This window comes from Ctenopharyngodon idella, chromosome 6 (assembly GCF_019924925.1).
Source record: "Ctenopharyngodon idella isolate HZGC_01 chromosome 6, HZGC01, whole genome shotgun sequence".
In the NCBI taxonomy this organism is placed as follows: Eukaryota; Metazoa; Chordata; class Actinopteri; order Cypriniformes; family Xenocyprididae; genus Ctenopharyngodon; species Ctenopharyngodon idella.
Genome location: NC_067225.1, coordinates 18,312,596 through 18,340,106, shown reverse-complemented (window position 1 = coordinate 18,340,106; position 27,511 = coordinate 18,312,596). Strand labels below are relative to the sequence as shown.

Sequence of the window (27,511 nt, the reverse complement as noted above, 5' to 3'; positions counted from 1 at the left end):
CTTAAACTGGTCACATACATCAATGTAATTTTATGTCTTTAATGTCATTTTACGTTTCACTTTTTATTATAATATAAGTAGCAAATATGTACAAATATCTATACAAATATAGAAAGAAAAAAAATATGCACAAGCACAATACGTTTAAAACGTAGGAAAACTTTCATAACTTATTTGATTGGCATGCTCCAGTTTTTTTTTTTTTTTTTGAGTGGAGGTGGAGGTGGCTAACATACACCTACATTGTTCTGTTTAGGGTACTTATATTAATCAGGTTTCTTAGAAATCACATGTCACTTCTCCCAGGTCTATGAATACTTGTCACAGATTGAAATACACTCAAATAGAGAAACCAGAAAAAAATCTGGCTTAGTTGACAGTGGTGTTTCTTTCTTTTTCTTTTCTTTTTTGAATTATCTGACATTTAAAAAAAAAAAAAAGAGAGATACAGGGGGGACTAACTGATGCTCCTGTGCTCCATATACGGCCTCTTCTCAGCTCTTTTCTGACATGTTGTAAAGGTGGCACAAGTGCATTCTATTGGGTTTTGGCAGGCAGAAGTGCTTCTGAGATCCTGTGAGGATGGCATGAATTTATGCTTAAATATAAAGTTTTTGCCAGGATATAAACATCAAATGAGATCAGTAAATGAGCATTTGCATGAACCCTTGACATCAAAAGTAGAACACTCATTTAACAATCATGGCCTTTAGTTCAAGGGTCAGTTGCAAAAACTGCTCAGACTTAGTCATCAAATTTTTTAAAGTCAGTTACATAAAAAGGTTGTCTAATTTGCATAAAAAAGTAAGACTGATTACCTCTTATGTAACTGCTAGTAGGTCAAACTATAGTTCTCAAGACACATGCTATTTATGCAACTGGCCCCTGTGTTATTCAGTAGTTTTGCTCACAGGTTTTGCCAACATCTATCTTTTGACAGTTGTTTGTGTGAAAGTGTAGAAGTTGGCAAGCATCTTCACATGATAGGCCACATGAAAACAAAGTACACTTTGAAAAGTCAAAAGCACCCAAAGAGCCAGGGTGATGTAATAACTGTGTCTTGACTTTTCTCCTCGTGGCTAAAATGTATTGTTGACTTTGTCTCCTGGAGGAAATTAATAAAATTTGCTTGAAAAAGTAGTATAAGAAAAATAAAATAATATACATATACATACATATAGGCTATATCAAAATTATTAATCTTTATAGGCTAGGTCTATTTGTTTCTCCTCTAATAAAATTTTCCATACCCACACAAAAAAAGCTTGTATATAGGGCCTAAATGTGGACCATAATATTTTTCTCTTTGACAAAAATCACAAGAATAATCAACATGTATAACCTAAATCAGTGGTTCTTAAACCTGTCCTGGAGGACCACCAGCCCTGCACATTTTGTATGTCTCGCTATATCTGACATACCCATTTTAGGTTCTGTACAAATGAGCTCATAAGTTGTATGATAGATGGGGGAGACATACAAAATGTGCAGGGCTGGTGGTAGTGTATTCGAAATCGCCCCCTACCTCATTCACTATTCCTTACATTACTCCATTAATATAGTCCACTGAAGGAGTGAACGAAAACGAGAGTGTATTCGGACACTGAATGCGCTTTTGCATAGTTTGCGCTTGCTGTTTAACATTTTAGCAAACTGACAGCCCCAGAAGTAAGATGAAAAGATTTATCTCGAACTCTGTCATGGAAACTACTAGCATGCACAAACCGTAATTAAACAATTTAATAATCAATTAAAAAGGAATTTCTACCTGTATGGATATCACTCTATAGCCACATTGGATCAGCGGTTTGGAAAAAGTTATAAATGAATGATTCAGCTGCGAGCGCCATCTTCAGGCGAGATGCGGGAATTCATTCAAGTTCAACACGCGACTCTCACGAGCGTACATCAGTTGTACACTCGTTATTGCGGTGCATTTTGGGAATGAATGAGTGCACTCAATAACGTCCACTATGGTTTCGGACACCACAACAAATGGCTGTCCCCTCAAATAGTGCCGCATTTAAGGGTATAGGGGGCGATTTCGGACACAGACAGGTTTGAGAACCACGTGACCTAAATGAAATCTCACGATTAGCTGGGATGTTTCGCCTAATTTGCTGATGATTCTATTTTCGGTCACGTGACAAATAAATGACGAACTAAAGACCAGAAGATCCAGTCGAGTGGTTAACTATTTTGTTTATTCAATAACACATTACATATGACATAAATACAACAAGGTATGCATCATGGCAGAAAAATGAATTTCAAGTTATTCCAACTCAATTAAAAAGACAGTGGGCTACTTGCACAACAAAATGAAAGATAAGACTCAATTATGTTAGAGGCAGGCAACAAGTGTCCTTCTGTGTTGAAACCACAGACTGTTCCAAACCGAGCAGGTCTAGAACGTTGTTTTTTATTCATCAAAGCTAAAGTCGCGCGCTTGTAGGATAGACATTTTTATTACTATTATTATTATTATTATTGAATCAATCATATTCTGTAGGACAGACAATTCCGCTGATTCTGAATATCGCGTTCTACGTCACGTCTAGACTAGAGTCAAGCGCGTGCATGTGGTCCTAGCGACAGGACGCTGGTTTTTACGACACAGTTTGACGTGGACCGTCACCACAGCAATGGCGGATGCTGTAGGGGAAGTGCTTCAAGGCAGCTGGTAAGAAAACACCACTGATCAGTTTTACCGCAGGACGATTAACAGGTCCCAGTCTGATAGTATCACTTGGAATTTGAAGTCCGTTGAAGAAACATTATGAATGCCGTAGCTTTTTCATGGCATTCGTTTGAGTGGCAATGAGATAGCGATGCTGTGCTAAGCAGCTAACTTACTCTGGCTAGTCAAAGCAGTTAGTGTATTGTTTTGAGACTCCAGCTGTTTCTCAGACCTTCTCAGAAGTTTGACATATGCCTTTTATTCTTATGGTGATCTGTGTAATATGTGTTCTGAGAGATTAAATATGTCATTGTTGTGTTTCATTGAGAGTTGGTTGTGTTAAAACAGATTTTGCTAGGTGTTAGCGTAGCTTTGCACACAATAGAGTTGTGATGATTATGATACTCTGATTATATTATCTTAGTTTTTTCACTATGGCTACTTTTCCCCCACTAATATGGTATCCATGATTGTAGTTTACGGTGTTCGGCTCTCTTTAAAAGTGTGAGTTCTGCTGTTTAGCTTTGTAAGACATCTTTCTTAGCTGTGGTGGTTTTCTGGTATTGGAAAATGGGTGGCTTACCTTTTTTCTTTTTTTCTTTTTAATAAAATATATGTTTTGATGAATGTTTTAGTTATGTCTTGTACAGGAGAGTTGAAACAAGTATGAACATTAGAAACTCCTCCCAAGTTATAAATGCTTGAAGAATGAATATTACCTTTTGACAGCTCAACTACACCAACAGCTTATTGACGCCAGCATTTTTTCTGCTTTATTGTTTATCTGCACATGTGGCATAGAAATAAGTTCAACAGAATGATTCTGAAAAGAATTTTGAATCTTGATGTAATTCACAGCCATGTTAAACTGTTTTTATATTGACAGTAACCTGTAACTGTAAAACACACCTTTTCTCATAATCCACCATTACCATTATAGTTTTCTAAATTGTTTTGCTTAATCTAGAGATGAACTGTGTAATAAATTTATTCCTAGATTTTAATCCTAGATTTTTAATGATTCCTCTAACTAAAGGAAAATGTTCACACAGAGAAATCACACAGACACACCTCTTTTACTGAGCCTTTGTGTCCTCTTCCTCTTATGTTGAATATGGACCTTCCTGTTTTCATAGGCAATGACCAGGAAGACAAATGACTCTGTAGGAGAGATAAACAGAGCAAAGTTTGTGCCAGGGTGGTGTATATTTCAGCCTGTGATTGCTAAGTCCATTATTAACCACAGATAGAGCTTCACATGTTCTTTAGCTCCTGTTGCACCTAAAAAATGTATTGACTCTAAAGCTTCCTATCTCATTATTCAGGCATTCGTCCAAATATCTAGATGTGGCAACTTGCATTTTTTTCACCCCAGTTTGGAATGCTTGGAATGGCTTGTTGTTAGACAGCTTTCATTCCAAAGAGTATGTCAGGACTTTAATCAGCTTGATTTCTACTACAGTTACACATTTACAGTGTTTAGTTGTCTTGATGTATTTATTTAACCATGTTGTTCCACTGATGTAAATAAATGTTGATGTAATTTAGGTTGATAACAGATTATTTGCAGAAATTGCGAGAGACTTATGATAGTCTTGGAATAATCAGTTAGAATGGGTTGAACTTGAAATTTATACCATCTGTATAAAAAAACTTTCATGTCATTAACTACTATATTGCAGGTACTTATTAAACAATTAAGTGTTTTGTATTTTTGTAATTGTGAATTATTGCTCTGAAAAAGAGTTTATTTTATAATGCATGACTGGTGTTTTTGCAGCAGCTGAGAAGAGGTTGTGTGTGTGTGAAAGAATTGGAGCATCTGCGGTGTGTTTGCGTGAGTGTGTGATGCACATTGTTTGATTTCAGCACAATTGTTTTCAGCAGTAGTGTGAGAGTGGGGCTTTGTCTGATATTTTCTTTCCCTGGCAGTATAGCAGATGGTAAAGAGGCCCCAGAGGATTTCTTTCTGTTTTTCCTCAGCTAAAAAAAAAAATGCAATTTAGTGCAAGTCGAGTGTTTTTTTTTTTTCTTCTCTCTCTCTGTCTCTCTCTTGAAGAACCCTGTACCAGGTTCTTGGCTTGTTCGGCTAGTGTCTAGAATTTGTAGTAGGTCTGGAAGAAACCCTAGAGAAGAGTGAACTGCAAAAGAGCAGTGCACAGAGACTGAGAATCAAGCTGTGATGAAGCTTTTTTTGACTGAATATTGAATATGGTGAAAGCCTCTTTCTGCAGTTGAATTCTCAGTAATGTGTATTCATCGCACAGCCATGTCAGCTGCCGTGTACACACACACACCTTATTTGTTGTGGTGATAATAATTTCCGTATAGCTGCACTCGGCATATTGCTCATAAATGATTCATGTTAGGGACTGTTCACACAGTTTTGATATTTGCCTGTGCTATTTTTTTGTTGTTTATATATAAAAATGCATCAGACTGAATAAGCATAACGCAAATAATTATTTTTCTCCTTAATTCTGGTATTAGAATTAATTAGAATAAGTTGTTGTATTCTTTATACTCACTTTATATTAAAGCAGTTAGTTCACCCAAAAATAAAAATTCTGTCATCAACTACTCACCCTCATGTCATTCTAAGGCTTTTGTTCATCTTCGGAAATGAAAGTAGTTAATCTTGGTAATTAAATCTGAGAAATTTCTGTCCCTCATTGGAAGTTTATTCACACAAAACTTCTTCAAATTGTTCGTAAAGAAGATTGTAAAATAAATCCATTTTGTCAGTAAGATTTTTTTAATGCAATTTAAGGATGCATTTTATGGATCAAAGGTGACAATACAGACATTTATGATGTTATAAATTATTTATATGTAAAATAAATACTGATTTTGTGAACTTTCTGAAAAAAATGCATCATGATTTACACAAAAATTAAGCAGCATTGTTTTAAACATTGATAATAATAATAAATGTTACTTGAGCACCAAATCGATCAGCATATTAGAATGATTTCTGAAGGATCATGTGACACTGAAGAATGGAGTGGATGGACTGCTGAAAATTCAGCTTTGCCATCACAGGAATAAATTACATCTTAAAATATATTAATAGAAAACAGTTATAATTTTAATAATATTTCACAATATTATTGTTTTACTGTATTTTTGATGCCTTGGTAAGCATAAGAGACTTCTTTAAAAAACATCTTTAAAAAAATCTTTCATACCCCCAACTTTTGAACAGTAGGATCACTGTGAGTGATCAGGTCACAGTGTGTCATGTGTGCTTTTACTGTGTGTGTTTTCTGAAGGAATCAGGATCTGGCTGATGCTCTTGACTCGGCAGAATGTGATCTGGATACTGATCAGGATAGTGTCATCCAGGTCCGAAACCTTCCCCCACCACAGCGGGCCAAGTTATGGATGGTAAGTGTCTAAAGACAAAACGGCTTGACTAATCAGTCTGGGTAGCATCGTTGACTATCTTCATTATGAAAAAGCTTTGGAAAGATTGTACATGATGTGTGTTGATGAGAGAGACAGAAAAAGTGATAAACATAAGAGAATACACAAGGCTTTGTTTTAAAGAATATTATTCAGAGTCAATGGGTCTCAAAGGGCTTTAGAGAGCCTCTGTATCGATCATATGGCCATTAAGGAAACTGTAGCTTGGCTTGGAGTGTAGGACCCTTTAAACTTGCTCCCCCGTGGGAGATTAGCTTATATATCTAATGGTGTGTGGATAGGGCCTTGTTGGACTGTAGGTGTTTTATGTTTACTTTCCTATACGTTTGTCTTTTTTTTTTCTTTTTTCTAAGCTTTGGTTTCTGGCTCTTATGTCGAACTTGTGTATGTGTTGACAGATTGCTTTGAACGTGTCTGGTAAAGGAGATAGTCTGTCCTCATGGGATGGGGCTTTGGACCTTGCAGAACAGACGCTCATTCACAGCCGCAGTCAGCAGATCATTGGTGAATAACCTTTGTACACCTCACCTCATTTTAATTGTGCCATTTATGTGTGATTATGTACCACACATTAAAACAGGGCGATTTGGCCAAAAATCATATCTCTATTTTTTGGCTAAATTATGATATATGGTTATATATCTTGTTTTTCTACTTTTTATTTGGAGAAAAAAAAAAATCTGTATTTATTTAAAAAATGTTATTTCACATCATGCCCAATGTTGTTCTACAAACAATATTGAAGGCTATAAAAACAAATATAGTGAATGTAACCATGTAGGCTAATCTAATATTATGTGCAAAAAAGAGTTAAAATCACATTACATTCTAATATTGTAACATTACAATGTAAAAACAAAAATAATGCTTTTTAAAGCAGAAGTTATATCCACTAAAAAAAATAAAAAACACTTACTTATAGGTTTACAATTCTACATATAGCACGTTTAATATGCCATATGTAGAACTGCTTTCAAACGCTCCTGTGTGTATCTGTGTAAGCGCTCTGTGAAGAGCGTCATTGATGTCTATTTACAACATGTTTTTGAAGTGTTGAACATTGTAGCCAATCACAAACATGTCTGATGAGCGCGTGAACACAATGGCCAATCAGAGGTATTTACGAATCTGCTCAAAGCATCATATTTTTAAAATTTCAGTACCGACTTGGTACCGAAGTCGGTACTTTTGACAACACTACCCTTCACTATAACTTACAAGCTCTACCTTAACGAATGCCCAACCCCAACCTACCACTAAACCTACTCTTAATGATGCTATAAGCTCCACCCAAACGCTGCTGGCCTGGCGCTGATGTCCTCACATTGCTGTGACATATGGCTCTGCAGTTCTGTAGTTGGTTATTATTGATCTAATGATACACATTGACACAATGATACACCCCATGCTATATTTTTTCATATTGTTAATTTGTTTCAATCGCTAGGTCACAATGCGGAAGAAAAGATCTATCACTATTTTTGCTTCATTGTGAATTTATTTTTTATCACAAGTACAATTGAAAAATCTCATTTTTTTTAGTTTCTGTATAAAGAATAGTTAGTTAGCTAGTTAGTTAGTTCTTTCTTGTTCTTCTGTTAAAAATAGCAGACATCGCAAGAACAAGGCATCAAGCAATGCACTACTACTTTTACACAAGCCGTAGATTACAGTGTTGTGAAATACAGCCTCATATAAATCAGTAGGATATTTTATGTTATGATGCTAATCTTTGACCTGTGTAATCTTTGCATATAGATGAGCTGGGGATACCAGTGGAGGAAGGGCGGGACCTGGTGTCAGATGTGGAGTCAGTGATCACCTTCTACTGCAAGTCCAGAAATGTCACCTTCACTCCAGATCTTAGTTGGCCACACATCCTCAAACCACTCCTGGGTTTACAGCTGTCCCGCAGAGACCTCTACAACTGCTTCTACGCCATCATGAATAAATACATCCCACGGTAGTAGTGTTCATATCTCCTAAATAAATAAATAAATAAATAAAAAATAAAAATGATAAAACAAATCCCCCCACAGTTTTGCTTTTCATCTGTTTTTTGCCACTCCAAAACTTACCTAATCCAGGATTTTATTTGTGCAGTGACAAGTTAATTTGATCAAACATTAATAATAATAATAATAGGTTATTATTGCATATTATGTGTATTATGTAGAATGCGTATTATGTAGAAAATCATAATCCCTGAAATTCTTGTTTCAATGTCTTGTCTGAAAAGAAAAAAGTTGAAATGTTGATTAATTGTCTCATTATTTACTTTTTTGCACTTTGCAGAGACTGTTTTGTGAAAGGACGGCCATTTCACCTGTTCAGGCTCCTGTTGCAGTACCATGAGCCTGAACTCTGCTCCTTCCTGGACACAAAAAAGATCACTCCTGATTCCTATGCCATCAGTTGGGTCAGTCTTTCTGTCTGATTAGTTTATGAAATATTTGTCTCAGTACAGGAGTCCAATCCTGCTTGAGGAGGGCCAACGAGTTTAACTCCTACTTACCCCAACACTACCTCTGGAAGTTCCTAGTAATCCTCAGACCTTGAGAACTGGTTCAGGTGTGTTAAATTGAGGTTGAAGCTAAAGTATGCTGGACAGTGGGCCTCCAGGAGCAGGATTGGACACCCCTGGCTTAGTATATCAATTATATGTAACTTATACATAGCAAGTCTGAGAAAGTGTTATGGTTATATTCCTACTAGAATGAATCAAATATACATTAAAAATGTATACCTTGTCTCTTGCAGCTGGGCAGTCTCTTTTCTAGCCACTGTCTCCCTGAGGTCACACAGGCCTTGTGGGATATTTATCTCCAACAGGCTGACCCTTTTCTCATCTTCTTCCTCATGCTCATCATCCTTGTCAATGCCAAGTATGTGACAGTTCAGACTGTTCAGTGTACTCAGTTGATTAAAGGGGTCCTATTATGCTCATTTACAGGTTTATAATTTTGTTTATGGCATCTACTAAATATGTTCAAAATGTATGTAATATTCAAAACCATACATAATATTCATACATCATTTAATGTTTTTCTTTTTTTTTTTTTTTTTTTTTTTTTACAATTTACATTGTTGCAGCGCCTGTCTGCTTTGATTGGTCAGCCGCCCCAGTCTGTTGTACAGTTGTAAATCTACCATTTTATCGGAAATGTAATGCCCTTACCAAAAAAAGTAATGAACAGCTCTGGAGGCTTCCTGAGGTCCTGTAAACACTACTGTAACTACGCAAACCACATCATTTTTGCCAAATCAGTTTGAGCCAGAGTCCGATAATAACAGTCAAGAAGAACAGCTGGTCGACCTGAACCACTTTCGCAAGCATGACTTGTGCAGGATGTTTCACAGTGGTATTTCTTTATTTTATACCTCTCTTACATTTCAGATGGGATGTTACAACTGTGTTATTTATAATATCTGGCCTGCGTCAAACTGCATGGTTCAGAAAGCAGTTGTTAGAAAAATGGTGAGAACACAACAAAAAGTTTGGTTGTATACTGATGAGGAATAGTGTAACATGGAGTCAACACACTACTAACGTAACGCAACCAGGCCCTTTTTGTGAATATGAATATGAATATGAGGAATATTGTGACACATACATTCCTGGAAGAAAACTCAAAACTACAATCGAGGTAGTTAAGAAACCGTGCTTACTGATATAGAGAATAACTCTCTTTGGGGTGAACTTTGTGCTTTCTATCTTTGCAGACCTTTTTCATGCTAACACAGCAAAAATGCACACTGAATAAAGTAAATTGTAAAAAAAAAAAAAAAAAAAAAAAGCATAATAGGACCCCTTTAATGAACTACAATAAGGCAGTTTTACTCATCTGTTTATGAGATCAAGTAAAAAAATGTTTTTTTGTGTGTTCTGATGTCCAGAGACAGCATCCTTGTCCAGGAAGGAGATGGCAAAGAGGAGATAATCAGTAATGTTTTTCTCATGCATTATTTAATAAAAAATACATTGCAAAAACCTGTTGCATTGTCCTGTGTGATGAGTGTACAGCTGTAATTTTTGTAACCTTTTTTTTTTTCCTCAGAAATGCTGGAGCAGTCACCGTCATTACTAGAGGCAGAGGACATTGAAGACTTGTTCTCTTTAGCACAGTATTACAACAGCAAGACACCTCTATCTCTTAGAAAGGTAAGCATTATATCTGTGTTCTTTTGGCCGGGTATTGCCAACTTCCTATAGATATGATGCATATAACAATAGATCAGAAACTGTGGTGTATCACAATAACATAATTTAATAGCATATAGCATAATTTAAAAGTTTAAAAGTATTTGCTGTATGTGTGTGCAGGAGAACCATAATCTGTTTGGCAGCAGCCTAGTTGCCCTGAAAGAAGAGGACATGGACCTGAGTCAAGCGCTCTGTCTGCCTGTATCCGTCCCTGAGATCCTGCAAGCCAACCAGCTGCAACCTGTGAGTCCCCACTCCAAGATTACTGTTGAAGACCTCTCCAAATCATCTTTCATAATTATTAATGTTGATAATCAGGGCTCAACATTAAAGGGATAGTTAACCCAGAAATGAAAATTGTCATCATTTACTCATTTTACTCCCTCATATGTTTTCATGAACTTTGACAAATGAAGATATTTTTAATGTTTTCACACTGTTCAAAAAGTACATAAAGACATTGTAAAATGAATCCATATGAAGCAGTTTAAGCCAAGTCTTCTGAACTTAGTCAAATGACTAAGGAGACTTAGTCATTTTATATGATGAACAGAATTAATTTAGGCTTTTATTCACATATAAACATTGGTCATCGCACATAATATGGTAAACATGCTTGACACGCGAGAACAAACCTTTATGAGTGTCAAGCATGCATGTTTGAGCTTCTGTTTACCATATTTGATGTGCCCTAAAAAAATCTCTTCAAATTCACACTGCGGCTGTCCTTGAAAAATATAACTTTTTTTAACATCTTGATTTTTTTTTTTTTTTTTTTTTTTTTTTGCCATCTGTGCATGACAATCACAAACAGAGAGTCAGTTTTTAGCATGTGATTTCTTATTTCCAGTTATGTTATTCTTGCGGTTTTATGCTACTTAGGAGGGTGTGAGGTTTTTTGTAGTCGACTGCCGTCCTGCAGAGCAGTACAATGCTGGTCACCTCTCCACTGCCTTTCACTTGGACTCTGATCTGGTAAGAATTTTTGCAAGCAGAGAAGAATGCTTTTGATTTGAAAACGCAATGGCATTTGTACATATTAGACCTAATATGAATTGGTCAAATAGAGATTGATTTTCAAAGGATCCACTTTGTTTCCACAAAAATGTTTAATATGTGTAGCTACCTCAAAGAGGAATTACACACAGCTCTGTGCACCTCTTCACCATCAGAATATCAGTAATAGTGGAATGATATGGTATCGGTTCACAGATGCTCCATAACCCCTCTGAGTTTGCCCTGTCAGTGAAGTCTCTTCTGGAGGCACAGAAGCAGTCTCTGGAGTCAGGCTCTGTAGCCAGCGGAGAGCATCTGTGCTTCATGGGCAGTGGACGTGAAGAGGAGGACATGTACATGAACATGGTGCTTGCCCACTTTCTACAGGTCAGAACTGTGTCTGCTGCTACATATTGAATTGTTGTGTAAATTATTATTGAAAGAATTTCACAGCTATTAGAAATATAAGTGGTAAATCTAATTAAATACTTTCTTTTTCTAGAAAAATAAAGAGTATGTGAGCATTGCAAAAGGTGGTTTTATGGGTAAGTTCTATTTTTTTTTTAATATATTTATAAATAAAATATACATATATACAGTGGGTACGGAAAGTACTCAGACCCCCTTAAATTTTTCACTCTGTTATATTGCAACCATTTGCTAAAATCATAAGTTCATTTTTTTTTTTTCCTCATTAATGTACACACAGCACCCCATATTGACAGAAAAACACAGAATTGTTGACATTTTTGCAGATTTATTAAAAAAGAAAAACTGAAATATCACATGGTCCTAAGTATTCAGACCCTTTGCTCAGTATTTAGTAGAAGCACCCTTTTGATCTAATACAGCCATGAGTCTTTTTGGGAAAGATGCAACAAGTTTTTCACACCTGGATTTGGGGATCTTCTGCCATTCCTCCTTGCAGATCCTCTCCAGTTCTGTCCGGTTGGATGGTAAACGTTGGTGGACAGCCATTTTTAGGTCTCTCCAGAGGTGCTCAATTGGGTTTAAGTCAGGGCTCTGGCTGGGCCATTCAAGAACAGTCACGGAGTTGTGAAGCCACTCCTTCATTTTAGCTGTGTGCTTAGGGTCACTGTCTTGTTGGAAGGTAAACCTTCGGCCCAGTCTGAGGTCCTGAGCACTCTGGAGAAGGTTTTCGTCCAGGATATCCCTGTACTTGGCCGCATTCATCTTTCCCTCGATTGCAACCAGTCGTCCTGTCTCTGCAGCTGAAAAACACCCCCACAGCATGATGCTGCCACCACCATGCTTCACTGTTGGGACTGTATTGGACAGGTGATGAGCAGTGCCTGGTTTTCTCCACACAAAAGTTCAATCTTGGTCTCATCAGACCAGAGAATCGGATTTCTCACCATCTTGGAGTCCTTCAGGTGTTTTTTTAGCAAACTCCATGCAGGCTTTCATGTATCTTGCACTGAGGAGAGGCTTCCGTCGGGCCACTCTGCCATAAAGCCCCAACTGGTGGAGGGCTGCAGTGATGGTTGACTTTCTACAACTTTCTCCCATCTCCCGACTGCATCTCTGGAGCTCAGCCACAGTGATCTTTGGGTTCTTCTTTACCTCTCTCACCAAGGCTCTTCTTCCCCGATAGCTCAGTTTGGCCGACGGCCAGCTCTAGGAAGGGTTCTGGTCATCCCAAACGTCTTCCATTTAAGGATTATGGAGGCCACTGTGCTCTTAGGAACCTTAAGTGCAGCAGAAATTTTTTTGTAACCTTGGCCAGATCTGTGCCTTGCCACAATTCTGTCTTTGAGCTCTTCAGGCAGTTCCTTTGACCTCATGATTCTCATTTGCTCTGACATGCACTGTGAGCTGTAAGGTCTTATATAGACAGGTGTGTGGCTTTCCTAATCAAGTCCAATCAGTATAATCAAACACAGCTGGACTCAAATGAAGGTGTAGAACCATCTCAAGGATGATCAGAAGAAATGGACAGCACCTGAGTTAAATATATGAGTGTCACAGCAAAGGGTCTGAATGTGATATTTCAGTTTTTCTTTTTTAATAAATATGCAAAAATGTCAACAATTCTGTGTTTTTCTGTCAATATGGGGTGCTGTGTGTACATAAATGAGGAAAAAAAAGGAACTTAAATGATTTTAGCAAATGGCTGCAATATAACAAAGAGTGAAAAATTTAAGGGGGTCTGAATACTTTCCGTACCCTCTGTGTGTGTGTATATATATATATATATATATAAAATCAGCAGTTATATGATGACAGCAGCAGTTGTATTGTGCTGATGAGACTGTCTGTACCTTTTTGTTTATTTAACTATCCCTTTAATTTAATGCAGCATTGCAGCAGCACCTGGCAGATATTAATGTTGAAGGGCCAGATAATGTTTATGTTCACTGGATTGTGAGCACCTCAGGATCCCACAGTAGCCTCAGCTCAGCTGACGTGAGTTTAGTGTGTGTGTGTGTGTGTGTGTGTGTGTGTGTGTGTGTGTGTGTGAGATGCATTTTACATCATCAGATTGTGCATTAAAGCTGCGTGCAGCCCTTAAACCATGCTTTTGTGGCCCATGTCGTTATCATCAATTTTCTCAATCCATTTTTAAATTATTTATGGTACTTCTCTGAAGATTTATCTAGCTTAATTTTTTACTTAAGAGCCCAAATGGCCATTTTTATCTGGAATGTGCGAGGCTTGCTTCCATTTTGAAAAATAATCTGGATATATGTAGTCTTCCTTTCATTTTTTGGGGGTGGCAATTAGTGCCATCTAGTGGACATGGTATGTAAAGCAAGCCATTAAATCCTTCAACCTCCATTGTAAGAAGCAAATGCCTCTTTAGTCTTGACTTCCAAAGTTAATTCAGCCTGTCTCTTATATTGATACAGGGGGAACTGAACAGCACAGATGGCAAAGGAGTTAAATCACTTGTCAACAAAATGACCTTTGCACTCAAGTCAAAGTCAGTTAATGTGAAGGAGAAGGTGATCAGCTTCATTGAAAACACTTCCACACCGGTCGACAGGTGAGCATCTTCAATCTTCAGTTCACTGGACAGGCATTCTTTCACATCCTTCTCTGCAGATATGTCCGTCTAATAATTAAAAAAAAAAAAAGGATAATTGATGAGAAGGAAAAAAGTGTAATGATCAGATCTCATTAATTTTGTTTTGTTGTTAAACCCCTTACTTAAAATAACTTAAATTATATTACATGGAGGCATTTATTTAAAGTGACTGTTTTCCTGAAGTCTTCCTTTTTCAATCATCCTCCCAACCTATGCCCTGTTATTTCACACTAGAATGTCTTTCAATCTACCCTGGCCAGACAAGGGAATACTGGATCGGTAAGACTTCATTACTGTTTGTCCGTGCCCCCTTCAGCGTGCATCCGGTTTTCGCAACATGCCCTCTCAAGGTGGCGCTGTCAGCTTTAGCTCATTGTGTGGGTTTTTAAAACCCAGATTAAACTGCACACCCATGTATGCTCTAACACCATATGCATCTGCATCACTTGCATCTATAGTACAAATATTCTATTCAGTCTATTGAATTTCCTGTTTCCTGCTAAAATTCTTCAGAGAATATCATCAGAGTAGAATAATATTCTAGAATTTGTGACTTTGTCATCCACTACCAGACATTCACATGCATGTATAGTAGAATTCACAGATACCACCCAGAATGGTGGAAGCTGTGAACCACAGGTCTTTTTGTCACTTTGTCACTTTGTGACCTTTATCACTGCATTTGCCACTTTGTGCCTTTCCTTGTTTTATGCCAGCAGTTTCTGAGTCTGAGTCATCTTTGATGCCCCTAACTTGTGTGGAGGGAGACTGCAGTCCTTCATTGTTTTTATACAGATTTGATCATTGTTGTGGAAGGCTGGGGCAATTGTGATTTAATTTTGAAGTTGTTCAGTTTTACTGTAAAATGTAGTCTGTCTTAAAAGATTCACTTTGTAAACTCTGGCCTTCCACAGTTTGATTCTCATCTCTGTTAAGCCCCTTTCACACAGAGATTCTGGAAAATACATGGATAATGTGTCCCGGGATTGTTTGATTTTTTTTTTTTTTTTTTTTTTTTTTTTGGAATCTATTTGTGCGTTCACACTCATCCTGTAAAGATCCCTAAAGACACGTGACATGTGATGTGTAATGTCTCCGCCCCGTTTTAAGTTTGCTTATGATCTGCAGTTTCTCTCTCGAGAAACCACGCTTGTGCATTTTTTACTGATTCGAACATACATTCGAATACCGAACCACTAAGCTGGTGAACGATCTAAGCTTTAACATCATCACTATGACCTTACGGCATAGGTCCTGCCTTTTGTTCACACACGGCGCGTTCCGGGACTGATCCCGGCAGTGTTATTAGGTCCCCATACCAGGATTGATCCCGAAATCAATCCCGGGATGTGTTTGCTTTCACACAGAAGGCACTCTGGCAGTTTTTTGGGAACAACGCGCTGGGTGAAAGGGGCTTTAAAATGCAAACATGTTAACTTCCCTCTCTTCCAACTAACAGTACTCACCTTTCTAATCCTAGAGGAAACCTCATCTCACTGCCATGCTCTTAGAATGCCTGTATTAGGACAAGAAAGACAATGCTGGTGTGAGGGACAAACCTTTATTCTTCTAGTGGTTCTTATAAGTACCTCTGATGCTATTTCTTTTTTCCTTCAGGCACGTAAGCAGCAGTGATCGGGTGGGGAAGCCATACAGGGGTGTGAAGCCTGTTTTCAGCATCGGAGATGAGGAAGAGTATGATACAGGTAAATACATAGGTCCATCTAAACAAGGGACATTCATCCTGCTTCAGGCAACTCAACTTGCGCTCTCCTGCAGAGTTTAGTTCAAACTCCAATCAAACACACATTAACTTTATAACACATTTATAACACACACATTAACAATAGCCAATAGTGTAATTATAATAAATCTGTCGAGGCCCCCTATTGGGCTATGGACCCCTAGTTGAGAACCATTGTACTAAACCTGATTTATAGATATTTATAAATTCAACATTTGGTACACTCCATCATCTCATATCTGGGTCCCTGTGTTTTTTCTTATGTTTTCTTATTTCCTTTCCTCCTTTTAGATGAGATTGACAGTTCATCAATATCAGATGATGACAGGAAAGAGATTGTCAATATACAGACTTGGATCAACAAACCAGATGTGAAGCACCATATTCCTTGCAATGAAGTTAAGGAGACTGGACACATGTTCCCAAGGTGAGGCCACATGTCTGAGCACATCAGAACAAGACATGGGATTGGAGCTCCAGGGATTCCACTACAGGCGAAATCCTCAAATAAAAGTTGAAGTACCAGAAAAACAGTTCCTCCATTAAAAAAAAAAAAAAAAAAAAAGGCGATGTTATATTCTCTGGTGGCCAAAGTATTCAGTGGAATAATACTGTTGCATGTGAAAATCTGTGATCTCAGCCCATCAGATACTGAGGCTCTCCAGCCGATGGATGGTTGGTGGGTGCGTATTAGAGCTGAACGATCGATTGCTATCTCGATTCTAATACCCACGCAATCTTATTTCTAAATGTCAATAATTCAGCTGTCTTCACACAAAAATGAAAATTCTGTCATTAATTACTCACCCTCCTGTCGTTTCACACCCGTAAGACCTTCGTTCATCTTCGGAACACAAATTAATATATTTAAATCTGAGAGGTATATGACTCGTCCATAGACAGCAATATAATCACCACTTTCAAGGTCCAGAAAGGCACTAAAGGCCAGTTGTAGCCTAATGCTTAGAGAGTCAGACTTGTAACCCGAAGGTCATGGGTTTGAGTCTCAGTACCGGCAGGAAATGTAGGTAAACAGCACTTTCTTCCACTCAAATTACCCATTACCCTTGAGCAAGGCACCTAACCCCCAATTGCTCCCTGGGCGCCGCAGAAAAAAATGGCTGCCCACTGCTCTGGGTGTGTGTTCAATACTCAATTGGATGGGTGAAATGCAGAGCACAAATTCCAAGTATGGGACATCATACTTGGCAGACTGTATCAATTACATTGTTACGCCAGTAGTTGGTGACAAGTGACTGTTAAAAAATATATATTTGTCATTAAATCATTTGTTCAAAAATGCTAATTTATCCAGTAATGAAACAAGTCTTAATGAGCAAGTCATTGAATGGCAAAAAAAATAATAATAATAAAAAAAAAATAATAATAATAATGCAAATGAACTGAATTGTGACAAAAAAATCATGATTCTCAATCTATCCAGAATCTTGCTCTAGTGTGTATTATGGTATCGATAATTCCATTGTTTTATTTTCCACAGCCATCTGCTGATCACTGCAACACACATGTACTGTTTGAGAGAGATCGCTGCCCGAAAAGGTTTTGCTTACATCCAGTCCAGGCAGGCCCTAAACTCTGTGGTGAAGATCACCTCCAAGAAGAAGCATCCAGAACTCATCACTTTTAAGTTTGGCAACAACAATGCTGCAGGAGTGGAGATAGTGGCTGTAGAAAGGTGACTGTGACAGCAGGACACCAAGAGACTTTTATGTATTTTAACTGCTTTCACTATGGGGGCTTTCGCACCGAATAGTTCTAGGAAATAGCCACCAGTGTGGTTGCGCCAACAGTTCTAGGAACTATGAAAAGATTCCTCCAGTGCGAAAGCCCCTGTTATTTCCTGGTCATGGTATACTAGATACAGATGTTATTTTAGTATTATTTATATACTATTGCAGTTTTTAGTGATATTTTAAACTGGATTTTATTTTTATACTTTCAGTTTTTGATTTTTACTAATTTTGTTAGTACTAAGTTTTTTTTATCTATTACTACTTGAATTTAATATTATTTTTTCTATTTTAATTTGTTCATTTTTGTTTTAATTTTTTCCAGTTAGTAATTTTAGTGCTTCAACTTAAAGGCACAATATGTAAGATTTTTGGATTAAAATATCCAAAGGCCACTAGAACAAAGTCGTGGGTTTGAGTCTCAGTACCGGCAGGAATATTTGTATATAATTGATTTGTGTACTTATATTATCCCACATTTTTCCAACAATGTTTAAATCCAGAGAAATCAGCTATTTTAACCAGTGTAATGTCCCGTGTCATTGCGTCGCCTGTCAAAGATGTCATATCCACGTTACTCTCGATTTCTGGTTTGAAACACCAAAGACGCTTTAATACAGTATGTTTTTTATTAGACAGGTGAGAGACTGTTTGGATACCTTTATCGACAGAAAACTAATCATTGTTATTTAGCTCAACACGGTTAGTCTTATTGTTTGAACCTCTTGTTTTCTTGATTTACTGCAAGTAACATTTTTGTACCATGCCTCAGAGACAACACTATATTTTCAAGTGGCTAACCGCATAATCAGAAAGAGCTTTATTTTTAGAAACAATAATACAGCATTTTCTCCACCATACAATGTTTTAAAATGAATTTCTTACTGCAATGTGCAACAGGTGTCTCATACCAGCCACCGAGCAAACACACAGAGTAACGTTATAACTTTTCAACACACTCATGTGTTTTTAGTACGATTGTTTTGACCAGGTAAAGCAGCACTGCGTTACCCCACAATTTTAATTTGTCAAATAAAATGACCTGTATGAGTAGTAATTCAGCACTTGCGGCTGTTTTTATTACAGTTAAATAAATTTGTGAATTTATGTGATCAAACGTAACTAAAACAAAGTTCATGTTCATGGAAGGAGGATGCGAACATTAAACGTAACTTTATTTTAAAATAGCATAAACCACAAAACAAAAGGAGTGGCCGACTGCGGCATATAAGCATAATAAAAACAGCAACGTAAAATTTCCCAGGCTCAGGGCCCTGCCCTGTTTCATACCATAGTAATGTTACTAAAACTTTAATATATTAGCTCATTCATGAACACAGTTTCTGCCGGATTCTCTGAACAGGAGTCCTGCCGGATTGCTTTTCATCGGCTATGGAGGTGACGACAACTCCCATGATTCCACGCTTATACACGGCGTCATCAAGCTACGCCTTTGTTATTGCTGTGAATAAGCGACCTCTAGTGGTGAAACTTACATACTGTGCCTTTAAATGTATTTCAGTTAGTTGCCAAAGCAAATATTATTATATTCCAACTAGATAACTCAGGCAACTCAACAACTGTTCATTTTTGAAAATGCTCATGTTTTACACATTTAGTTGTGTCAGTGTTCTGATGTTTCTTGTCTTCTTTTCTCAAGGTATTTAATTCCAAACGCAGGTGATGCCACTAAAGTCATCAAACAGCAAATCATGAAAGTTTTAGATGCTATGGAGAGCTCTTAGTGACAGAGACATCACTCTGAGATGCTTCACACTGGTCATCCAGGAGACAGCCACAGCTCCAACCAAAACAGCCTGAAGGGGGAAGGAGGGAATAGAGCATTCCCACACTGTTTTTGTTTTTTTTTGGTCATCATCCCCCCCACCTCCTCCCTGGACAACACTGACATGGAGTTCTGTCAAGACTCTTTGGGCACATTGCCATCATGATTGACAGGAGTTCTAAAACTTTGGGCATGGAGATGTCAATATGAGCCTGCATTAGAAATGGTTATTTTGTTCATTTTGCTTTTTGATTTCTATTTCTGTTTTGAGAAACTGACCTAATTAAGCAAGTTAGATTTATTATCTCTCCTCTATCTGTCTCGAGCCTTAATGAGCTATAGCTTTTTATATGAGTCTCAAACAGGTCCTCTGGATGAGAAAACGGTTTTGGAACCTCAATCAAGGAACCTTATTGCTCTTTATCTGCTTTAATGTTTGAGGTCACTAATTCTTTTGCTATTTGAAGATTTAAACATCATATATTGCTGAATACTCATGTAACTGAGAAAAGTTTGACATATTTATCAGAACAGTGTTTTTACAGCAAACAAATTCACCAGGAGCCTCATCACAGGCATTGAGGTGAATATATACTTTAATTTTCATATTTGGAAAGTATGGTTGCTTGCACAAGAATGTGACACACATATACTTCCATACAACTCTTCTGCTCTTTGTAGTGATTCACTAAAATGCCCAGAAATTGTTAACCTTTTGTTGGATCTCCTGGTTCCATTAAGTTGTCTTGTGATTGTAGCTTTCAAGATTAAAAGGACCGGGTTGATGAGACATTGACAGTAAAATGGGACTTCTAACTTATAAGTAATGGCCAAGTTTACCAGAGAATGTATTGAGAAACTTTAGAAAGTTTAAGATGCCAATAATTGAGTTAAATTAAGTGGACCAACATCTGTTGAGAGTTATTCAGTACTACAAGTATTGATGTCGAAGCACTAAAGAAAAACTGGCTTGTAAATCCAGTGTCCATCAAAAAATAAATATATACACAATTTACCAGTATCAAACATAATCTATACATAAACCTTAAAGTTCAAATGAATGTGAGGAAAACTAAAGGTAACCTTAAGAATATTTTTGGAAATAGTCCTGTCAGTTTCTCACACTATGCAAGTTCTGAAAATTTGAAAGTCTTAAGAGTAAGATTCTTAAAATGACCTGTATGTTAAAAAGATGTTCATTGGATTGTCCCCAATGCTCAACTTTTTAACCTTTTGTTTATTGTCTGTTAAAAACCACAGAATGCTATTGATAAAATCTCCTGTTTAAATAAATCAAAATGAGGTCCACCATGTCTGACTATTCTATTTGAACGAAACCTGTTACCTATACAAAAAAAAAAAAAAAGTTAAACAATGTTAAACGATATTTCTTTTATTTTTGGTTTATATCAAAATAAGTACATTGCAACATATTTACAATAATTCCTTATTAATAGTTTGATAAAGAATTGTTTACTCCGTTGTCAAATGAAAGTGAAATAAAAAACTGTACAATATTGCCATAAAAGGCTAATAACGAGTATCAAGTGAATTGGAAATTGGTTTAAAAAAATACTGAAGCCACATTACATTGACAATGTATAAACACATTGGCCAATGTACCAATAAAAATCACTTTTATACTTTTAGAGGCCAGTAAACATAGCAGTCAATACTTAAACACTGCAATTCTAGTATTGGAGTGTTTGTGACAAATAGAAGATACAAAGGGTTTACATAGAGGCTACATGACAACATCAGTCTTACACCACAAATAAAAATGGATGAATAACACTTTCTGTGAGAATAGAGAACCATGTGCGATTTGAAATACATACAATCAAAACTGACAAACGTCAGCCTTTTAAAAATGACATTGTTCAACCGCAAGGAATTATTTCAACATTGGTTACAATTAACACTAAAGCTCCTGCTGGGAGGAAAATGTTTTTTGTTTTGTTTGTTTTTTTATACAAAAAAAAGAACAATAACATGTTGAAATATACCTTTGGCCTTGTAAAAAAAAAAAAAAAGAAAAGAAAGAATGAAACCCCAAACGTTCAGTGTTTATTTTATGAGTAGTAACAACAGCATTTCTTAAGTGCTTCGTCTCAAGAAACAGTAAAAATGACAAAATCTAGCAAAGCACCATTTCCCCTCAGCCACAGCTGCTTGCATTCAATAAAGGGGCTTGAAATGACAACCAGAAATAAATCCACCAGTAGAAAATGAAACCATAAAGGACTTTAAGTGCATTTTATCTGCCCATTTAAGTGTAAGTGAACTAGACTATGAGGCTCACAGTTTTTTTAAATCATCACTTGCTTAGGAAAACTGTGAAACGTTCTGGACCAACACCAAGTGTGCTAATATAAAACAGAGAGTGTGTGTGTGTACAGTAAATGTACACTGTTGCCATTGTATGTATGTATAGTATGTTCATTCGCCCTCCTCCTTGATGCGCTGTTGCTTGTTGCGGCGAGAATCGGGAGCCAGATCAAAGGAGAAATCGGTCCAGTCATCCCGCGGAGGGAAGGAAATGGTCTGACGAAGAGTGAAGCGCACCGCATCGATTACGCGCTCGCCTCTGGCTTCGGTGGAGCCCACGCTGACAGTGGATGTCCCGCTAGAGGTGCGCAAGATGTGGGGAGGTGGAGAAAACTCCATGGTCTGCCGGTACTCCATGATTCCTTTCCAGATGATGTGCTGGAATTCTGTGGGAATCTTCAGCCTGGACAAGTCCTGTGGATGGATATACCACAGAGCTCATGAATACAGCAGCCACTGCTCTGATCTCACCGTCACCCCAGACATTCCAAATCCTGGCATTTACTGTGCTATAGTAACAATTCTAGGCAACGTTATCTTAAACAGGCACCTGACAAATGTTTTCACAAGTCTGAAATGATAAAAAAAAATGACACTAAGGAGAAAGGCAAATTCCTCACCTCCAAGTTGTAGTTCTCAATCTGGTAGATATTGGTCAGTCCTTGAGCTGTGAAATAGTCCAAACAGGCTGAACAGCCCAGCCTCAACAGGAAGCTGCAATTGTAAGATATTAAGCTTTAAATAAGTAGTACAATAATGCAATTTCCCTTTCACTTGTGTGCCGTTTTAGAGAGACTTACTGCGAATGTATTTGTGTACCTGGAAATACTGTTGTCCATTGGGTAGGGTGGTGGAGGTGTGCAGTGAGAAGAGGGCACCATTTGTAACTGAGGCTGAAGGGGGTTGGTGGGGCTCAGGGCACTCATGTCTGTGTTCATGGGAACAGGGCCGCCCATCATGGGAGGGGTCACTGAAGGGAGGGGAAAGTGTTGAGACTGTAATAAACCTCAGAAAAAGGGAAATAAAATGGTAACACTTTACAATAAGGTTCATGGTGTTAACATCAGTTAATGCATTAGGTATCACAGAATAACAATGAAAAATACTTTTACAGCATAATAATTTCCGCATACACTAATACAATTATGACATTTCAAGGTGTATAAATTAACAAATGTAAAATGAACAAAAATGAATTAACAATGAACAATGGTTCATTTAAAATACACACACAACTGATCAAAAGCTTGGAATCATTAAAATGTTTTTGAAGTCTCTTATGCTCAGTAAAAACAATATTGTAAAATATTATTACATTTGCAAAGTATATATGAAAGTATATATATATATTCTTTTTTAATATATTTTAAAATGTAATTTATTCCTGTGATGGCAAATCTGAATTTTCTTCAGTGTCACATGATTCTTCAGAAATCATTCTAATATGCTGATGTGGTCAAGAAACATTTCTTGTTCCCAACAGTTTTTGCTGCTTAATATTTTTGTGGAAACTGATACACTACTATACAATTTTTTTTAAATAAATTCATACTTTTATTCAGCAAGGATGCATTAAATTGATCAAAAGTGACAATTTATAATGTCACAAAATATTTTATTTCAAATAAATGCTGTTCTTTTGATCTGTTCATCAAAGAATCCTGAAAAAATATTAAAATTTACACAGTAATAATATTTTACAGTAGGCTATTAATAATTTTATTATATTTTTGATCAAACAAATGCAGCCTCTGTGAGCATAAGAGTTATTAAAATACCTTAATGATACCACACTATAATTATACATATATATACATATATATATATATATATATATATATATATATTCATTGTTTGTTCATAATTTATTTGAACCTTATTGTAGTGTTACCAATAAAATAAAAGTATGCAAAATTTCCTTGTCCACAACCTGCCCGCATTTATTTTAGATAAGACTACATAAACACCTGAGGGCACCAAATATGCATAAGGTGATTTCAGAAAACATGAAACCTGAGGCACATTTCACACAGCACATTTCACAATGCATATTTATCATGTATAAGTAAATTTTGACAGCGCAAGTGTGCCGAAGGGAAGGCAGATTGTCCCACAAAGATCTAGTTCAATTTTAAAAGGAAACTGTCTGTCAAAGTGACATTGAGAACTGAGAATTTCTCAAGCCCAGACAAGCACTCCTTCGTTAAGAAAAGGTTTGAAGGCACTTTCTTCATGTAAACTTTCTTCAGAAATTGCTTTATATTGATCAAGATCTTTTGTTAGTTCTAACATATTCTGATACATTTGTAGATAGATTGTAAGCATCTATTAATTTAATCAATGATTAAATAGAAGCCTTACTGTCAGTTAGTCCTCCAGCCATGCTGGATGGGGTGAGTGTGTTGCGCTGTTGGGGGTTAATGAGCTGACTGACTGATGGCAGCTTGTTTTTGCCGAGGGTGGGGGAGCTGGAACCAAAGGCAGGCTGGGGTGGCAGAGAGCTCCTGAGGGAGAGAGGAAGATTCAGATTCTCATACTGTCATTTGATATTTGCCTTAAACTCTAGAGGACGTCCAAACTTCCCATTACTGAACTCTTCGCATAGGCTTATATACAGAAAAGTGTGCTACCTTGTCATGATTAAATGTTTTCTATGAATGTTTTTGACACTTTGTAAAAGGTCTCTAACATGTTTGTGTTGTTTTGCAATTCTCAGCAAAGAGGTATAAACATGTATATTAAAAAAAACAATCCATATATTCTGATGTACTAAGTGTACAGAAATAGAAATTTAAACAAAAGAAAAAAACAGATAAAAGACTTTATAGTTAATTTACATGACATATTTGTGTAATATGGTCTTACAAGGTTAAGTCACCCAAAAATTACTCTCCCACTTATGATTCTGTATATATATTTTTATATAATTTGTATTTTTGGGTGATCTAATCCTTTAATTTGCATATGTGGCTTTCTTTGTTCACATACTGTAAAAGTTCATTGATATTTTGAAATGCTCTATTGACTGAAAGGCCCTATAAAATTAAGAAAAAAGAAGAAATAAGGAGATAAAGGAGAAGAAAAGAGAATAAAGAGGAAGTGTAGGGATAGGAACACAAAAGCAGAGAAGTTATTTATTGAATAGTAGTAACTGACAAAAGTGCAAGAGCCATTGAGAATACAACAACCATTAATTTCATATGAAACAACAAAAGGATCTGTCAACACTATAGCATTCATTTCCTTTTCTCTTAACTGCCATGTATATAGCAGTAAATACATTTTTTTAAGAAAATGCACAAATAATCAAGACAAAATGCACAAAAAACTGCCCAGCAGTACACTTTACAAAACATGACCAGCATTATCAAAAGTCAGTCATCAATAAAGTCTATCCCCCCACATTTATAGACAACTCAATGAGTCCAGCTCCAATAATAAAATGAAGACAGAGGCAAAAACAAAAAGCTATTTAAGATGAACCATCATCAAGAGCTTAAAGAAAAACTATGAGTCCCATAAAAAGGTGTGTGCTTGGTTCCTGGTCAGTTTCGACATTCAGGATTATTTAGAGAGATAGAAAGAAGAAAAACAGATGGAAAGAAGAGAGAGAAAGACAGAAATAAGGTGGTCAGCTGAGAAGTTGCTATACTGATTATGTGCAATGGGTTTCTGTGCAATACCAGCAGAACATAAAAAATGCTGAGGCAACAAGTCGCCTCAGTCACAAGGGCCCTTTAAGAAACATCAAACACGGAAAATGAAATGTTTTAAGAAACTTTAGACACTTCAGATTATTGAACAAGTATTCTAATGCAACTAAATCTGAGTGTAGGTTGAGTGTAAGCAAATTTAACACACAAACGGATCATTTCAACTGATAAACAAGCGCCACAGTCTAGATAATACACTTTGGAGGGACAAAATCATGCAATGGACTTTCCAAAAATATCTAAAATGACTTCACTTGAGAGCTCACATTTAAAACGAGGTCTTCAGGTGGTAGAAACAAAATCCTGTGTTCAACCTATATTTGTGGCGTGTAAAAAGTCTAGGAGTTACCACAGGTGACACTTTGGAGAAGCACAAGGAGCCCCTTGAGGGGTAGAGGATGAGATGAAGAAGAGATGGAGATAGATGAGCGAAGGATGCTCTGAGGGAGGAGGAATGTGATTCCTATTTTCAGGAAGCACTGAAGCGCCTCTTCTGCTCACCTATTGGGTCCAGAAGCTCAGAGCGCAAACGGGCCCTTAACAGACTGTAGAAAAGAATCAAAGATAGACAGTGAGAAATAGAAAGATAGGAAAATGCAGGCAAATGTGAGGAGAGAAGAGAGAATAAGAGGTAGAGAAATAACAAAATGACAGGAAAATGAAAAAGATGAAACCATTTAAACAGATATTACAGTGTATCGTGAAATAAAAGAGAGAGAGATGAGCAGGTGATGATGGGTAAATCAAACTGGAATTGCATATAGACTACAAAAAATATATATAGAAAATATAGAAATGGGGAATCATGTAAACTTATGCATCTACAAATCTTGAAAGCCTCATTCATTTGAATAAAATTACATTATATGATTTAAAAGTGCTGAAAGATATAAGTCAACCAAAAAAAAAAAAAAAAAAAAAAATCAAACTATGTTGAAACATCTGATATCAGGAAGCATATTTTTTTTCCATCAGCATTTTTCTTGCATTTGCATAAACGTTCCACAAGGTGGCAGTAAGTTGCAACTATGGAAGTAATTTCAGTTTTTAAACTGTAGAAACAGTAAGAAAGAACAAGGAAATCAACAAAATAAAACGACCAACCCGCTGAATCTGACAGAAGGAACTTTATTTAAAACAAAGAAAAGATATAAAAAGTTAGAAAAACAGGTTTATGAAAGAAGAGAGAAGTAACAGCATGCAGACAAAACTGAAAATGATCAAACCACATTTATGCCAGGAAATGTTAAATAAACTACCTATTTAATCAGTACAGGGATGCTTTGGATGTGTACTGCATTAACAGGCTACTCAAATAATAGTTTTGGAGAGTCAAACGATGCGCATTTCACAGCCTGTGTGCTCTTTTCTTGTTCTTGTACAAAGGGACAGTTTAAAACATAATGGCTACTTGGTCATTCTTACCTAGTCATTTAGCTCAGACCAGAGTCTGAAAGTCAAATTAACCCTAAAATCACCAGCATTTCTTTCACATTTTCTCACACTGACTAAACAGAGCTGTTTATTGTCCTAAAACCCAGTAGAGAATTAGCATTTTTAAACCATGGATTCCCTTTGGAATATCTATGTGTTTTTAGTGTAGGCTAGCTGTTATTTATTTAAAAGTAAATGTGGTCCGTGGTTAATATTACTAAAGGATTTTCGCATTTTGTTCTACAATATTAATAATGACTAAAATTGCCCCAAAAAAAACAAAACAAAACAAAAAATCTGTGAGATTATGTAACCAAATTTTTATTTTACTCATAATTAAAAAAAGCTATTCTAAAAACTCATTAGAACTTCCCTAGGGAATCCATGGTGAATCCAGTTG

At 36.7% G+C, this 27,511-nt stretch overlaps 2 protein-coding genes across 12 annotated transcripts in view; one reads left to right on the top strand and one right to left on the bottom strand.

The window, feature by feature from the left end:
- The first annotated feature begins 2,522 nt into the window (after positions 1-2,522).
- Positions 2,523-20,947, top strand: tbc1d23 (TBC1 domain family, member 23). 2 transcript variants are annotated; one of them, XM_051896834.1, is made up of 19 exons: positions 2,523-2,683; positions 5,953-6,067; positions 6,505-6,610; positions 7,865-8,069; positions 8,402-8,525; positions 8,867-8,991; positions 10,004-10,050; positions 10,165-10,268; positions 10,431-10,553; positions 11,193-11,285; positions 11,523-11,693; positions 11,809-11,851; positions 13,627-13,733; positions 14,177-14,313; positions 14,590-14,634; positions 15,973-16,061; positions 16,391-16,526; positions 17,601-17,795; positions 19,511-20,947. In XM_051896834.1, exons 1-19 carry the CDS (start codon positions 2,646-2,648, stop codon positions 19,593-19,595), a joined length of 2,088 nt encoding a protein of 695 aa, XP_051752794.1. In that variant the 5' UTR covers positions 2,523-2,645; the 3' UTR covers positions 19,596-20,947. The 2 variants fall into 2 exon arrangements, with proteins under 2 accessions (XP_051752794.1, XP_051752795.1); XM_051896835.1 differs by lacking the exon at positions 14,590-14,634.
- Positions 20,948-21,013: 66 nt separating this feature from the next.
- The window catches only part of tp63 (tumor protein p63), a 51,156-nt gene continuing 44,658 nt past the window's right edge, over positions 21,014-27,511 (bottom strand). For 6 of the 10 annotated variants that reach the window (XM_051896836.1, XM_051896837.1, XM_051896838.1 and 3 more), the window contains 4 exons: positions 24,326-24,468; positions 22,784-22,970; positions 22,585-22,678; positions 21,014-22,378 (listed from right to left, as the gene is read on the bottom strand). In XM_051896836.1, the coding sequence (XP_051752796.1) occupies positions 22,076-22,378; positions 22,585-22,678; positions 22,784-22,970; positions 24,326-24,468 (727 nt within the window). In that variant the 3' untranslated portion in view covers positions 21,014-22,075. Of the gene's footprint in view, positions 22,379-22,584; positions 22,679-22,783; positions 22,971-24,325; positions 24,469-25,085; positions 26,223-27,511 lie in introns of those variants that run through there. The other 4 variants (XM_051896839.1, XM_051896844.1, XM_051896845.1 and 1 more) reach the window with 2 other exon arrangements.

Coding starts and splice junctions, on each gene's coding strand:
- tbc1d23 (XM_051896834.1), top strand. CDS start 2,646: ATGGCGGATGCTGTAGGGGAAGTGCTTCAAGGCAGCTG. Junction 10,051..10,164: donor TGGCAAAGAGGAGATAATCA/GTAATGTTTTTC, acceptor TTTTTTCCTCAG/AAATGCTGGAGCAGTCACCG. Junction 14,635..15,972: donor GACAAGGGAATACTGGATCG/GTAAGACTTCAT, acceptor TTTTTCCTTCAG/GCACGTAAGCAGCAGTGATC.